The 14,066-nt window shown below is 37.7% G+C and overlaps 1 protein-coding gene across 3 annotated transcripts in view; it reads right to left on the bottom strand.

The window, feature by feature from the left end:
- crppa (CDP-L-ribitol pyrophosphorylase A) overlaps window positions 1-14,066 on the bottom strand; it is a 63,013-nt gene that overhangs the window by 36,530 nt on the left and 12,417 nt on the right. For all 3 annotated transcript variants that reach the window (XM_052107291.1, XM_052107290.1, XM_052107288.1), the window contains 3 exons: window positions 11,051-11,131; window positions 10,233-10,325; window positions 6,735-6,866 (listed from right to left, as the gene is read on the bottom strand). In XM_052107291.1, coding sequence (XP_051963251.1) covers window positions 6,735-6,866; window positions 10,233-10,325; window positions 11,051-11,131 — 306 coding nt within the window. The remainder of the gene's footprint in view (window positions 1-6,734; window positions 6,867-10,232; window positions 10,326-11,050; window positions 11,132-14,066) is intronic.

The raw sequence follows: 14,066 nt of genomic DNA, 5'->3' as shown, positions 1-14,066 counted from the left end.
TGTGTAAACTCAATAAATATGAACCTACTGGCAAGCAAAGTTAAGCAAACACCATCTAAAGTCTTTATTGCTGGAAAGGCTGTATTGTAAATTTCAGGATGCACCTAGATTGGCAGAAAATCCAGTTTCCAAAAATGATCTTTCAGGTGTGGATCTGTGCAGGTAAGAGATTCTCTCCCTCTCTTTCTCTTTTCTAAGGAGTAGCTAATCTCCTCTCAGGTTTAAGTTTCCTCAGCTGGATGCTTTGAGGAGAAGGAAGTGAGGGGTGGTTAAACTGTGGGACTCTCACAGGAGGGATTAGAGCGGCCATACATCATTGTAGAGCAGCCATATATCATTGTGACAAGCCTTTTCAGCGAGTGACAGACCGCTAGGCCCCGTGTGTGGGAGAGATTCTGTGACACTTCCTGTCACTCATTGGCCAGTCATTGATGGTGCCAGAAATTACCTTTATCACCCAGTCAGATCACCTTACTTACCTTATTTTGATGTAAATATAGTGTTGGAAACTCTATGAAACCAAACACACCTATTACAAAGCCAACATACTTTTAAACTATCCCAAACTTGGGTTAGGGTTTGTTCAAAATACCTACACCTACATTTTAAACTGTAACTCGTCCTACAGCTTTTAAACTATATATATCAAACTCTGCAATCTAGTAATGTCTTATATTTTCTATATATTTCTTTCTTTATCCATCCATCCATATTTCTTTCTATTTATCCATCCATACATTTATCTTTCCATTCATCTTAATTTCTCCTCCTCTTTTCTTTCTTTCTAGTTACCTTTTCTTTATTATCTATCCATACATTTATCTTTCAAGCTTTCTTTTTTCTCTTTCTTTCTGTCTTTCTCTTTCTTTTTTTCTTTTCTGTAAAGCAGTTCCATGGAAAGGAGGCAAGAACCTACTTGGCAATGTTAATAATATTTTAATGAGTAACTTAAACAAAAGACAAACACACACACGACGGACAAGTCCGTAAACGATCTCTCTCTCCCGCACCATCTTCCGCAGTCGACCTTTATCCCTCTCGGTGGCTTGATTAGCCTGATAAGGGACCGGGTGTGTACAATCACAACCTGGCCCCGCCCGCCGCCCTGCCACATTCCTCCCTCGTTCTCTCAGGCTGGGGAGCCCCCGGCATGACGTACATCCCCCCCCCCCTTTCCCTGGGGAGGGGCGTGCCTTTCGCCCCATCTGCCGGCAGGTCATCCCCGTCTACCTGGATGAGGGAGGGGACAAGGGGAGGGAAACAGAAATAATAAAAATGGGGGGGGTACTTCCTATAAAAGTGTAGTACCCCCGAAAAAAACACTGTAAAATTTAAACGAGAGGGAAAAGGCCAAAGCGAGAGAGAGAGAGAGAGCGAGAGAGAGAGCGAGAGAGAGAGCGAGAGAGAGAGAGAGAGAGAGAGAGAGAGAGAAAAAACACTTACTCGCCAGTTCTCCGATACGCCATAGCTTGTTCCTCGGCCACTCCTCCACCATCTGACGGATGACAGCCACGCCTCTCCGGGCGGATCGGAGGCAGTCCTCCAGCCCCTGGCGGACGGAAGGCCCCGCCGCGTTCCCAGGGAACAGAAGGGGTCTCCGCCATCCCTGGCAGCGGTTCTAGCCCCTCCCCGCTTGCGATCAGCGGTCTCAGACCCTGCCGGGTTTCAGCGGCTGATAGGGGACTCCTCCGCCCTTGGCAGTGGCCCTGACCGCTCCAGGCAGTCGGTTAGGAGCCCCTTCTCCCCTCGCGGTCGGCAGCCGTTCCTCCGCTTCCAGGCGGCTGGGCTCCCTGTCCCCCGGCAGATGGGCGTGGCTGCTCCGTAGGGGTGGACGGTAGTGGTGAGAACTCTACTATGGCGTATCCCTCCTGCTTCCCGGGTTTCGGCACCAGTGTAAAGCAGTTCAATGGAAAGGAGGCGGCAAGAACCGGCCTGACGATATAAACAATCTTTTAATTATAAACTTAAACAAAAGACAAACACACACACATGATGGACATGTCTGTAAACAATCTCTCTCTCTCCTGCACAATCCTCCGCAGTCTGCCTTTATCCCTCTCAGAGGCTTGATTAGCCTAATAAGGGACCGGGTGTGTAGAATCACGACCAAGCCCCGCCCTCCGCCCTGCCACATTTTCTTTCTTTCTTTCTTTCCATCCATACATGTATCTTTCATGTATCTATCCTCCTCCTTCATTCTTTTGTGTTCTTTTCTTTCTTTCTTTTTATCAATCCATACATTTATCTTTCTATTTATCTTTCAAACTTTATATTTCTTTTCTTTTTCTTTCTCCTTTTTCTTCTTTCCATCCATACATGTATCTTTCTTTCTCCTTCTTTCTTTTGTGTTCTTTTCTTTCTTTTATCAATCCATACATTTATCTTTCAAGCTTTCTTGCTTTCTTTTTTCCATCCATACATTTCTTTCAATTTATCTTTCACATATCCATCCATCCATCCATCTACCTTCATCTTTGCCTCCATGTTTGTACGACCTACTGTATATAACCCTCAAACTTCAAGGAACTTTGTATAGCCAACATTCAAAATTTGTCTTGACAAGCCTTCCTTATCCAGTTCATTCTTCTTCTTACTTCATAACATTTCTACAGGTCTGCGTGGCTCCTAGCTGGATACTTCCCTCAGCCTGGATTTAACAGGGACTTCATTGAAAACTCTGCACATTATAAACATAATATGGAAAGACTCAAAGAAGTTATTTCTTATATAAGGTTTTTCACTGTAAGTTAACATCACACAAACACATCGCGTTTCCGTATATGTGGAGGGTAATTAGCATGAAATACCCAAGACACTTGGTGGTCAATAACATGGGTGTTCCTGTCATGGCTCTATTGAGAAGCATTGAAAGAATCAGTGAAATTCTATTAAAACTCAAAAGGAATTGGTCAAAAATGCAACAAAATAATCGAAAATCTCGCCGTAAAGAGTACCTGGGACAGAACTAAGCAAAATAATTAATAATAAAATTCAACGTGTATTAACAAGATGTTTTACTGATCCTTATTAATGTTCTAAAAAATAAATTAACTCTCAACATAGTGCTCCACATGTACCAACATCTGGCAAGAAAAAAAAACAAACACAAGATTCCAATCAACAATCCTCTTAAAAGACAGCTGCAACATAATTCACAACATCATCTTCTACTTCCATCACCACTATCCTTTGCACTGCAAATTTTAACAGATTTCTGACAGTATACTCTCAAAGCAGTTTATTGCAGTGTTATCTTAAGTGTTCAACTTTTTGTTGAAACAGCATCACCAAACAATATAAAATTGTTCTCAAATAGTAGTTGTGACTAGGGGTGGAAATGTTTAATCTGACAACAATTCGAATACAATTCTTTCCTAAAAGATCTGAAATAAATAATTGATGCAAACACGCACGCGCGCACACACACACACACACACACACACACACACACACACACACACACACACAAACAAACAGATATTAGTAAACTGCTGAACAAGTGTTATGATTTGAAAGGTGTAGCTTAAAAACAAATATTTAAGAGTTAGTTTAAAGTGTGTTCTTTTACCCTTTCTATCAATGCCATAACGTTTCAAACAATAATGTCTAAAACTCTGTGTATATGAAGAAATTAATATATAAAAAAGCATCATCTGATTGAAGTCTGTAATAAATGCACACTTTTATCACTCATGCACCCTAATGGACTTGTAGACAGGGCCTTAATCTTTTTCCTCACCCACACCTATCATATCACATCTTTAGATATGGATTTAACCACTGGAGTCATATGAATTATTTGTATTGTGCATTTATGAACTTTTTGGACCTTCAAAATTTCTGGCCACCATTCACTTGCATTTTATGGTACAACAGAGATGGGATATTTTTCTAAAAATCTTTGTGTTCGGCAGAAGAAAGAAAGTCATACACATCTGGGATATCATGAAGGTGAGTAAATGATGAGAGAATTTTCATTCGTTTAGCAAATCTGGCCCTTGATTTTAAAAGCCTTCAGATCTTCTGTTCCATAGTCAAATTCCTTAGTTATTGGACTGTATGAATAATGCCAGTGGAATAGTTTATTCAGTATAGTATTAGGCAATGGAAAGTGTTTATATTTAACCGTTGGTTGATTCAAAACTCCTTAGCCACGACTAGCAGGAGAAAACAAAGCTTTTACAGACGTGCGCTGAATCTCAAAAATTATCTCGGTAATATCCTATATTAAGAGGCATGACCGCTAATTTATAAACCTTCTATCATGTATTAAGGTAGTTGGGCAGGTCAGAACTCACAAAGCGCGTCTTGGCAGCAATTTTGCAAAGCATGAATAACTGCATCTGGGAGGAATTATCCTCATTAATACTGGCCCTATGAGAGTGATTTATGCATGGTCTTCCACTATCTCACAGAAATAAGCATTTTATCACGACGAACACACATTATCTTCATTCTCTTCTCTGTCCAACCGTTTCTAATGGGGACCGCAGCCATACGGGGTAAATTCACACATCGCTCTCCATGACACATGGACTGAACCAGCACTACAAAGAGTCTAGCGCCTCTCTGGCCCACAATGACGAATGTATGGTGGAGATTTTTAATTACTTCTCACAGTAACGTCAACAGGAGACACATGTTTTAGTCACCATGACCAGGCAGGGAACCGAAGCTCAGAGACCTTTTGACCAGGCCATATTAAGCTCTTTCAGAAGACAACCTAATTATCTACTACAATTTGCAGCTGCACTCTGGACTTTGTCCTTAATAAGTTTGTTCAACAAAATATTTCAGAGTGGATTTGCATTTCAGGTCATTTATTTATATTTATGCATTTTGCAGATACTCTCATCCAACACTAAATCTATAAATTTTATCAGTATATGTGTTCCATGTGAACTGAACCTATGATTTCAGCATTGATAGCACCATTGTCTATGCACTGAGCTTAGGTTACAACATTTTCTATCTACACTGAAAAAGTACATTTAGCAGAAAAGATGAAGTACTTTCAACACTGAACAATTTAATGCATGAATTTATAAATATTATGAAAATTCTACATTTTTTACTCAATTCAAGCATGTAAAAATGAATGCTCTAGCTTATAAGTTAGACTGTTTATTATCTTTACATATGAATCAATCCTAAAGTAGAACCCCTTGTCATATTTATTCGCTAATTTCAGTACATTTCACAGATAAATAAAATAAGTAAATTTTATGTAACTTTTGAAGCTGGTATTCCCAGCAGGCTTGAATAATTAATGAGCTTGCCTGGTTTCACTGTTTGCAGGTTTATTTTATTGTTGATTTTTTTGGTACACTTGATAAATTCTTGTTTTGTCAAGTAAATTTTCTACTAAAACTTACTGTTCATGATCAAAAAAATTATGTTGGTTGTTACGGTCATAATTTTTTGTGCTGAGGTCTGTGTGCGCAACTTTGAATCTTGTTTCTATTGTCAGTAATGCAAGGTGATGTTGTCTAATAGACTACAAGGCATGCAATAAGGTGTCATGTGTTACATGATTAAACATGTTTACAAAGAAAGTTCAAAATGGGAAATGTTTGTGTACAATGTTCATTTAAATTGTACTAAGTTTAAGTACAGTGTACATCAGATTAAAAACAAAAACGTTAATAAATTAACTGAAATCTTTAAGTTATATGTACTCAATTTAATAAATATTATGTTTGGAAGTTAAGTAAATTTTACTTAATTTCATACCATTAAAAGAAACCACTTAGAAGTAAATCTTACTAGTAATTTTTTTCAGTGAACAGAATATCCTGAAAACACAACAGGATTGAGTTGAACTCAGTAAATAAATGATTTGTTCTAAAATTCAGTTCAAAATTCAAATTTGTTTGTTGGTCTCTACAGACCTGTAGCTGGCTTATACAGGACATTAATTACCTGAATGTTATAATTTCTATTAGAATGGATTCCAAACAATAACACATTTAACTAGATTTTTGAACATGTACTGAAAAAAATGTGAGTGATGCTTGTCTGTGCAAAAAGTGTATGGTGTTGTAGGTGGTTGCCAGGGCTTTACTAACCAGTTGTAAATGTGTTCTGAATGGTTGTTTACATGTTGCTTGGATGTTCCGAGTGGTTGCTTACTGGACGAAGTCAAAAGAGCTAACCTCCAATGATATTGATGTCCCTAGATATAGCCCTTATTCACAGCAGAATCATTTTTCATTTTTATCAGGAATGACAACAAGGTTGTGAGGGACAGGCATACAATATCTTCAATAGGTTGTACAGTACATTTGTTTAATGCATTTTTGGATGGTGCCATTGACAAAACATAGAAAAATATCTTTACAAGAAATTTCAGTAGACAAAAAAACTCCAGAGAACGTGAGATGTAGACAGTTAGATTAGAGGTTTTTGATAGCTTTAAACAGTGCATGTCATTGAACTCTATCCCTCACAGCCTTGTTTTCATTCCCTTAAAAAATCAAAGATCTACCTTATATTGCAAATCAATCAGATTTTTTTGTCTGTTTTATCAAAAAAAGTTAGTCAGATTGATTAGAAGAGTAAAAGCATGGTTGGAAAAAACTAAGCCGCACAATTTGAGACATCCTTCATGTCTGTAGCACAAATGGTGTTTGTTCAAATACAAATTGATCAAGCCCTAAATATGAGCAACAGTAATAATGATTGTATACTATAGCGAAGACCATTTATAATCCTATTAAGATGGAAAAAATTACCTTGGAGTGATCAATCTGAATTCCATAAAGCAGAATATTTCCTTGTAAGACATCAGAGGCCAGACCCATGAAGGATTTTAAATCATCTGCTTTTTGGGTATCAAAGGACTGCTTTGTCATGTTCAGCTGAACCTGTAAACAAAGGGGGGATAAACAAAATCCACTTAAAACAGGAAAATGTTACCACTTTATAATGCCTACTTAATAGTAATAATAGTCCCTATTGTGGAAACAACCTATTTAGAATATTTCTGTGAAATAAGCCAGTTTATTTTACGTTGTTGGGCCCTAAACGTACCCCATTTGCTCAAATATTGTATATTTTTTTTATAAACACTCGACACTCTCGGTGCATTTCGACAGGTTGTGCTCCAATGCAAAACCCAGCTCTTTACCAAAAAGTTTCCATCGCAACTGATCCGTTAAATGAATGCAATTTATTTTTCCGTGAGCTTACCTCACATTTTCAGGAAGATGTGGTTTGTATGTACAGTACACATCAAATAATAACAGGCCTTACTCATTCTGGAAATTGCTTGAAGAAAAACATATTGCTAACAGAGGTCATACCCCTGTGGAAATGGGAAAACTGCTGTTTACTCTGATTCTAATCGGTTTTTGCTTTTTTGCAAGCATATTTTCAGTGGAACTTTGCAGAGTAAACATGCTGAAGAAAAAAAAAGCTTGTTTCCCAGCCTGTTCAGGTGGGTCTAGCTGGGTCTAGACTAACTAAAAACCACAAAAGCCAATATATTATGAGTATTTGATAAATTGACCAATTCTATTGATGCTGAAAGCATCTGTGAAATTCAAACAATAAGAGCAAACAGAACGATGGACAGAAGAAGTTATCCAACACAACTATGGAGGGACCGTTCAGGATGCACATATTTCCATTCTATGAAGTCTGGAATCCCACGGTGAGATACCACTGGATCCAGACCTCAGAACTGCAGAAGCAGAGATGTTGCGTTTTCAAAACACAAGAGGCAAGGTAGTCAAGGTGAGATAAAGATTACATTTCCAGTGATTAAGGATGACATGCTGGAAGAGAACCAGGGAACAAAACATCTTTGGTTTTTCAACTCCCAGCAGTGCTGTTAGGCAGATGTGTAATGCACAGAAGAAAAATGAATTTTCTTTGGTCAAAACATCAACATTTATTTTACTTTGACCCCTCTTAGATTGTGTTTGGTTTGGACAAGCTTGCATTTTGGTGTTAAGGCAATTGTTCAAGCTATACTCAGTACTGACTAACATAAATTATCTCAATTACATACAAATAACAGATTAAGTCATGGCTACATCTTGCATTGTAAGAGTGAATATACACCAACATCTAAGCCAAAGATTACTGTTTCTCGAAAATCAGCCAATTAAAAAAAAATATTTTTTTATTTTTTAAATAAATAAAAAGTAGATCACTTACATAGTACACAGGCAACATATCTTTTAATGGTGAAGTGTGTGATTTTTTTGGATGTTAAAAAACTCCTATTCTATCTTGGGTATATATATATATATTTTATTTTTTTTTTTGCATTTTTACTGAAAGGATTGCTATCCAAATAAGCACATTCCATTTACACATTTACATCATATGGATATAAATCTGATCTTCAATCCCCACACTACATTCAAATAAAACAGAGTTCACTTCCGTGATTATGCTAACACAGGGCAGCGAATTTAAAAGATGTGATTTATTATTTGATTCCAAGTGAATTTGCCGATTTGTACGTGCAGTGTATTTTTTCCCCTCTGGCTTGTTTGTAGGTAAGATTTATCATGTACATCAATTGCGCTTATTGACAGTGTTTAGTTTCAGCAATGATCTACGAATTAAAAACAAAACAAACATAAACGACTTGACTGTTACATACACTATTACACCAACTATCCTGACCCTGGACAAGAGAACATGAGGGCTATAAATACACAGACAAGGGTAACATGACAACTAATGGGAAAACTGAACTAATAACAAGATAACTAGGCAATGAAACAAGAATCAATGATAAAACAGAACTGATAACAACAAGACTCATAAACATAAACCAATGAAAAGACAGGACTAATAAACAAAACATAGCGAAGTGTTTATTTAAACGGAAACGGTGGTGCGTTGAACATCCTGTTGAGTTACGCAAGCGTTGCAACTTTGGCAGCTGAGAAGGCCATTCTTTGCATTCTTTTCTAATAATTTTTGAAGCCTCATGAAATCGGTTTAAATACATGTTTAATACTACAAAATATGCTCAATGTTACAATCACTGCCATTGCCATCCAGAATAGCAGAGAACATCTCAATCGATTGAAGGGATATGTGGAAACTGTGGTTCCTAATTATGGTGATCCAACATTGGCCTCGCATTTCAGGATGACAAGGCAAACATTTCTTCTAATATCTTCAGTTGTTGCATACACCAAGCTGCAGTGGACACATCTGTAAAGGACTTTAGTTGGATCCATTGTACGCACTGCCTTTTTAATATGGCAGGGTTTATATACACGTCATTGCTTGTTGAGTAACACCTCTGACACACCCACCAAACGAGAGAAAATGTACCTCAAAGACCGTTGCACACCGTTTGAAGAAAACATGTAATTCAATTAAACATTTACAATTGCTATCTGATCAGCAAAAATGTGTGATCAAGTGTAAATATCCCCAATGCAAAGACAACTAGGAGTATGCAATTCACAGGTTAATTTCCCCTAAAAAGTGTTTTTTGGCACAATCAAAATATTGCTGTATGTTTGAGCATCTTCTCCAGCCCAATACAGCAGCATTGCCCATTCAGCAATGGAGTTTGGGGCAGGACTATCTGTTTTTTTGACCAATGGCAGCAGGTCTTCTCTCATTTCTGTGTGTTCAAACACTGATTGTCAGGGTTGGCACTATAAAAAACAACCTAAGCTTACCATAATCAGTTGGAACAGTCTCAAGTGTAAAAACAATGTAAACCAGATCTTAAGGTTGCTGAAAGCAATTTTAACTGTTCTGAAACTTCCTCCAGACCAGCCGTTGAATTAGCCACACGCTTTTTTCTCTCAAAATGTGGCACTCCAAAGACACACACATACAAACTGACACACATGAGACCATTGTGTTGGAGCAGATGGAGGGCAATGGGTCCTCATGAGCATTTCGCCATCTGACCCCGAGCGTTTCACGGGAGCAGGTCACTGTACCTGCACTTATACAAGCATTTATGCTCTGCCCTGTGAACATGCATAATGACTGACAGGCACAAGTGTGCTGATTGTCTAAACAAATAATCTGATCATCTTTTACCCCACTGTTTACCAAGCAAAGGGCTGTTATAGAGAACATGTGATATTTCATGGCACCTATTTCAGGGATATCTGACAGTTTATAGGGACATTTACTGCATGTCATTTCATTAAAATAAAATCACCTACAACACATTTTAAAGGGTGTTTTGCCATCTGAGACCCAGATTGTTGAGGACAACGGGGTGTATAAGAACTTACCCAAACAATAACTACTGGGTATAAACGAGAGTGGTTTGTGTCCTCAAAACTTTTCACCATTTCTAGGACCCCTGAGAAGTTTGATCCATTCTCCTAAAAAAGACATAACAAATAATGTTAGAGTCTCAACAAACTACTTTGCAAGGAGGCTAAACTTTTAACATTATGCCTGAAAATACAACTAAGAAAATTCTCAGCAAAAGAGATTACTTCTATATGCAGCGGCCCCATACAATATTTGGGCACCCAAGCCACACCATAATTGAATTAATTAAATTGCATTAGATAACAAAATATCATATCAAGCTGCATCTATGCACAAATGAAGATAAACTAAGTTCACTTCTTTGCCATTTTCCCAATCACTTTTAACCAGCTGGTCCCAAGATCATTTTTAATGGATGTATGAAGTCAGTTCCCCTCCTCAAGTTTACACAGGTGGCCTAGCAGACTAACCATGGGTGTTGTAGATCATCACATTAACTTTGGACATATTGTACAAAGTTTGACAACCAGAAAGTGTCCAAATACTTTTTGTCTTTATTTTGTACAGTCAATCTATTGCTTTATAATGTAAAGTCAAACAAACGTTTTGTGAAAGGTTTAGCTAGAAAAGTGTGCTTGCACCTGCTATTATTCTTTAAAATAAATGGTCGCTTGGCTTGATAGTTTGTAATCCAATACATTGACATTTATACATTCATAAGTGTGACTAAAATGTCCAAATATTTTTGGGGCCACTGTATGTATAACCTGGCATTGCAGTGCATCAATAACATGGAATTACAATGTGTATGTGTACACAAGTGTTGACGTACGGATATCTGAATGAAGTTCAGAGTTTTTGACAAGGAGTCTGAATTAATTTCCTTTGCACATGGAATGATGTCTGTCACCATCTGGCAAAAGCAGAAAAAAAAACCACAACATTAAATGCAACAAGCAATGTGACAATCATTGCCATCCAAATATTGATTCACAAATATTTCTAGGATTTAATGACTCAGCCTATTTTTACAAGTAGCAACACTGCATCACATACAAGCACAGATGATCTGCATACAGCCATATCTAGACTGGAATCCAAAATGAAAATTCTGCCATTCATTTTGCTTCACCCTCATGTTTATATGATATCATGGACTACTTTTATGGTGCTTTTTCTGGCCCTTTTAAAGCATGACAGCATGTGGTAACTATGAAATTGTTTTATAGAAAAATAACAGCATTCGGGTTTGGAATAACTTAAGGCAACATGGTGAGTAAACAATAACAGAATTTTCATTTATAAGTGAATTATTCCTTTAATGGAAACAGAACAAAGCTGTAATGTCTGCAAATGATGTGCCTGTCCCTGGCAGTGTCTAACATCTTGTACAGAGATGATATAAACAGAAATAAACAGAAGCGTCTGGCACGGACTCAACCTTGACAAGAAAACTGGAAATATGAAATTGTTATTGGAAACACATGTAGGGACTTATTTGCTCTTGTAAGATAACCAACTGCGGCTTTAGGCGTGCTTTGGATTTATGTGGATTATTCCGACATGTGAGCCTGGTTGGGCATGAGATCTTGTTTACAGTTTAGCTGAGAATAAGAACTTTTTAAGATTTCATAATGACTAAAACCAAAAGAAATTAGTCCAACAAGCTACACCTTTTACGTCCTCACATAAATTCTGGTAATGCTATAATTGTTCGATACATTTACAAACATATATTCCTTCTCATTGTAATTGGAGATTTGTACATGATTCAACAATTGAAATTAGCTTTTTCTGGCCAAGGAGTTGACAGGCTGACAATCTAGAAGGCTTGTGTCTTGGTTTAGTCCAAAGTTGACGTAGGAATACATTACAGTCAAACGTTATGCATGGTCAGTGAAATGCCATCTTACCAGGATTACATTTAATCAATGGAATTTTATAGTCTCTGATGGATTTACAGTGGAAATCAAGACATTTTTTGTGTGAGATTTACTTGGATGGCTTATATACACACTACATACGTGTTCTCAGTGCAATATTATCAAAGTTCCCACAGCTGAGGAATGTGATCACTAGGTCATGATGGACTAAATATCATGTAAACCCCACAGTTGAGATCCAAACCTTATGGTATATTGATTTGGATTTTAAAGCTGAAATAATTTTTTCTATGTTAAAACACTTTCTTGTATCCCTGCTTAAAGGAATAGTTCACCCAAAAATTTTAATTCTCTCATCATTTACTCATCCCAGAAGTGTATGATTTTCTTTCTTCTGCAGGACACAAACTAAGGTTTTTAGAAGAATCTGAAAGCTCTGTAGGTCCATACAATGCAAGTGAATAGTGAGAAAAAATGTTAATCTTAAAAAAGCACAAAGGCAGCATAAACATAATCCATAAAACTCCAGTGGTTTAATCCATGTCTTCTAAAGCAATTGTATACATTTTGGGTGATTACAGACCAAAATAAAAATAATTTTTCACTGTACATCTTGCCATTGCAGTTTCTAGGCACGCGCATGATTTCAAGCTTGATTACGCTTCCTAGTGCTTGACGCATGCACAGAGTGTTAGATGGTGTTAGAAAGTGTAATCTAGCTTGTTATCATGATCGGCAATGAGATTTCATGATTTGTAGTGAAAATGGGAGTTATATTTTGGTCGGTTCACACCCAAAAATGGATTGGATCGCTTCAGAAGACATGGATTAAACCACTGGAGTCGTATGGATTACCTTTATGGTGCCATTATGTGCTTTTTGGAGCTTAAAAATTTTGGTCACCATTCAATTGCATTGTATGAACATACAGAGCTGAGATATTCTTCTAAATATCTTTGTTTGTGTTCTGAAGAAGAGAGAAAGTCATACACCTCTGGGATGGCATGTGCATGAGTAAATGATGAGAGAATATTCATTATTGGGTGAACCATTTCTTTAATATGCAGAGACAACTATAAGTAAGCCATTTGCAGGTTGATTTCCATAAAAAATGTCACTGTGACACTGTGGCGCTTTCAAAACAATGTCCTAATTTTTTGAGCTTCAAGAGAAACCCGACACAGCAACACTGACACAACCAACTTTGTGAGTTTGGAGGCAGGTCTAGCTGCTTGCCCGACCAATTAAAGACAGAGACAGTCATTACTTTTGCAATTCCGTTTGGTGACACTAAAGGTGCAAAGTTTCCATGTTAGGCTTTAATCTTCTATTTCCAAGCAGAACTAAGAAAACATGTTTGGCCCAACAGAACATACGCCTTTGATAAAAACTAAGCGGTAACCTCATATTCTCAGTAGGTTCTTATCTGCATTATAAACTGGAGTAATTATTACATCTTGCTAAAAGGATCCCCTTATCTTTCTCTCTTCTTTAAAACCAAAACACATACCCAGAGCCAATGGTACAACCTGTACTCTTAAAACGGGCTCAACTCAAGTCCCACATTGCTGTAACAGAGACACTGTAACGGGGGACTAGATTTACAAAAGGCACTGGGACAAATTCGATTCCTCATTTGTAATCTCCACCTTTTCTTTCATCTCCCTGGAACATGGAAGCATTTCGAGTCACAGGACCATCTCGGGAGAACTGATCTTGGCACCTGGGGGAGCAGCAACATCTGGAACCAATCAGGCCTAGATGAATGCTGCGTGGTCTCCTGCACTCATGTTTGCAACATTATCAAGAGGAGGACATGTTCTTGACACCATTTGATAAATAACTTGGAACTGCTACATAGTAGGATGGGCTTCCATGGCACAGAGCCAGAGTGTAAGACGTCAGATTTCCTTTTTGTGAGTACATAGGAAGATGGATCTCCCGAAGTATCCAACATTGAGGGCT

The sequence above is a fragment of the Xyrauchen texanus genome, chromosome 36 (assembly GCF_025860055.1).
Source record: "Xyrauchen texanus isolate HMW12.3.18 chromosome 36, RBS_HiC_50CHRs, whole genome shotgun sequence".
Lineage (NCBI taxonomy): Eukaryota > Metazoa > Chordata > Actinopteri > Cypriniformes > Catostomidae > Xyrauchen > Xyrauchen texanus.
This window is presented reverse-complemented; position numbering and strand designations above follow the sequence as displayed.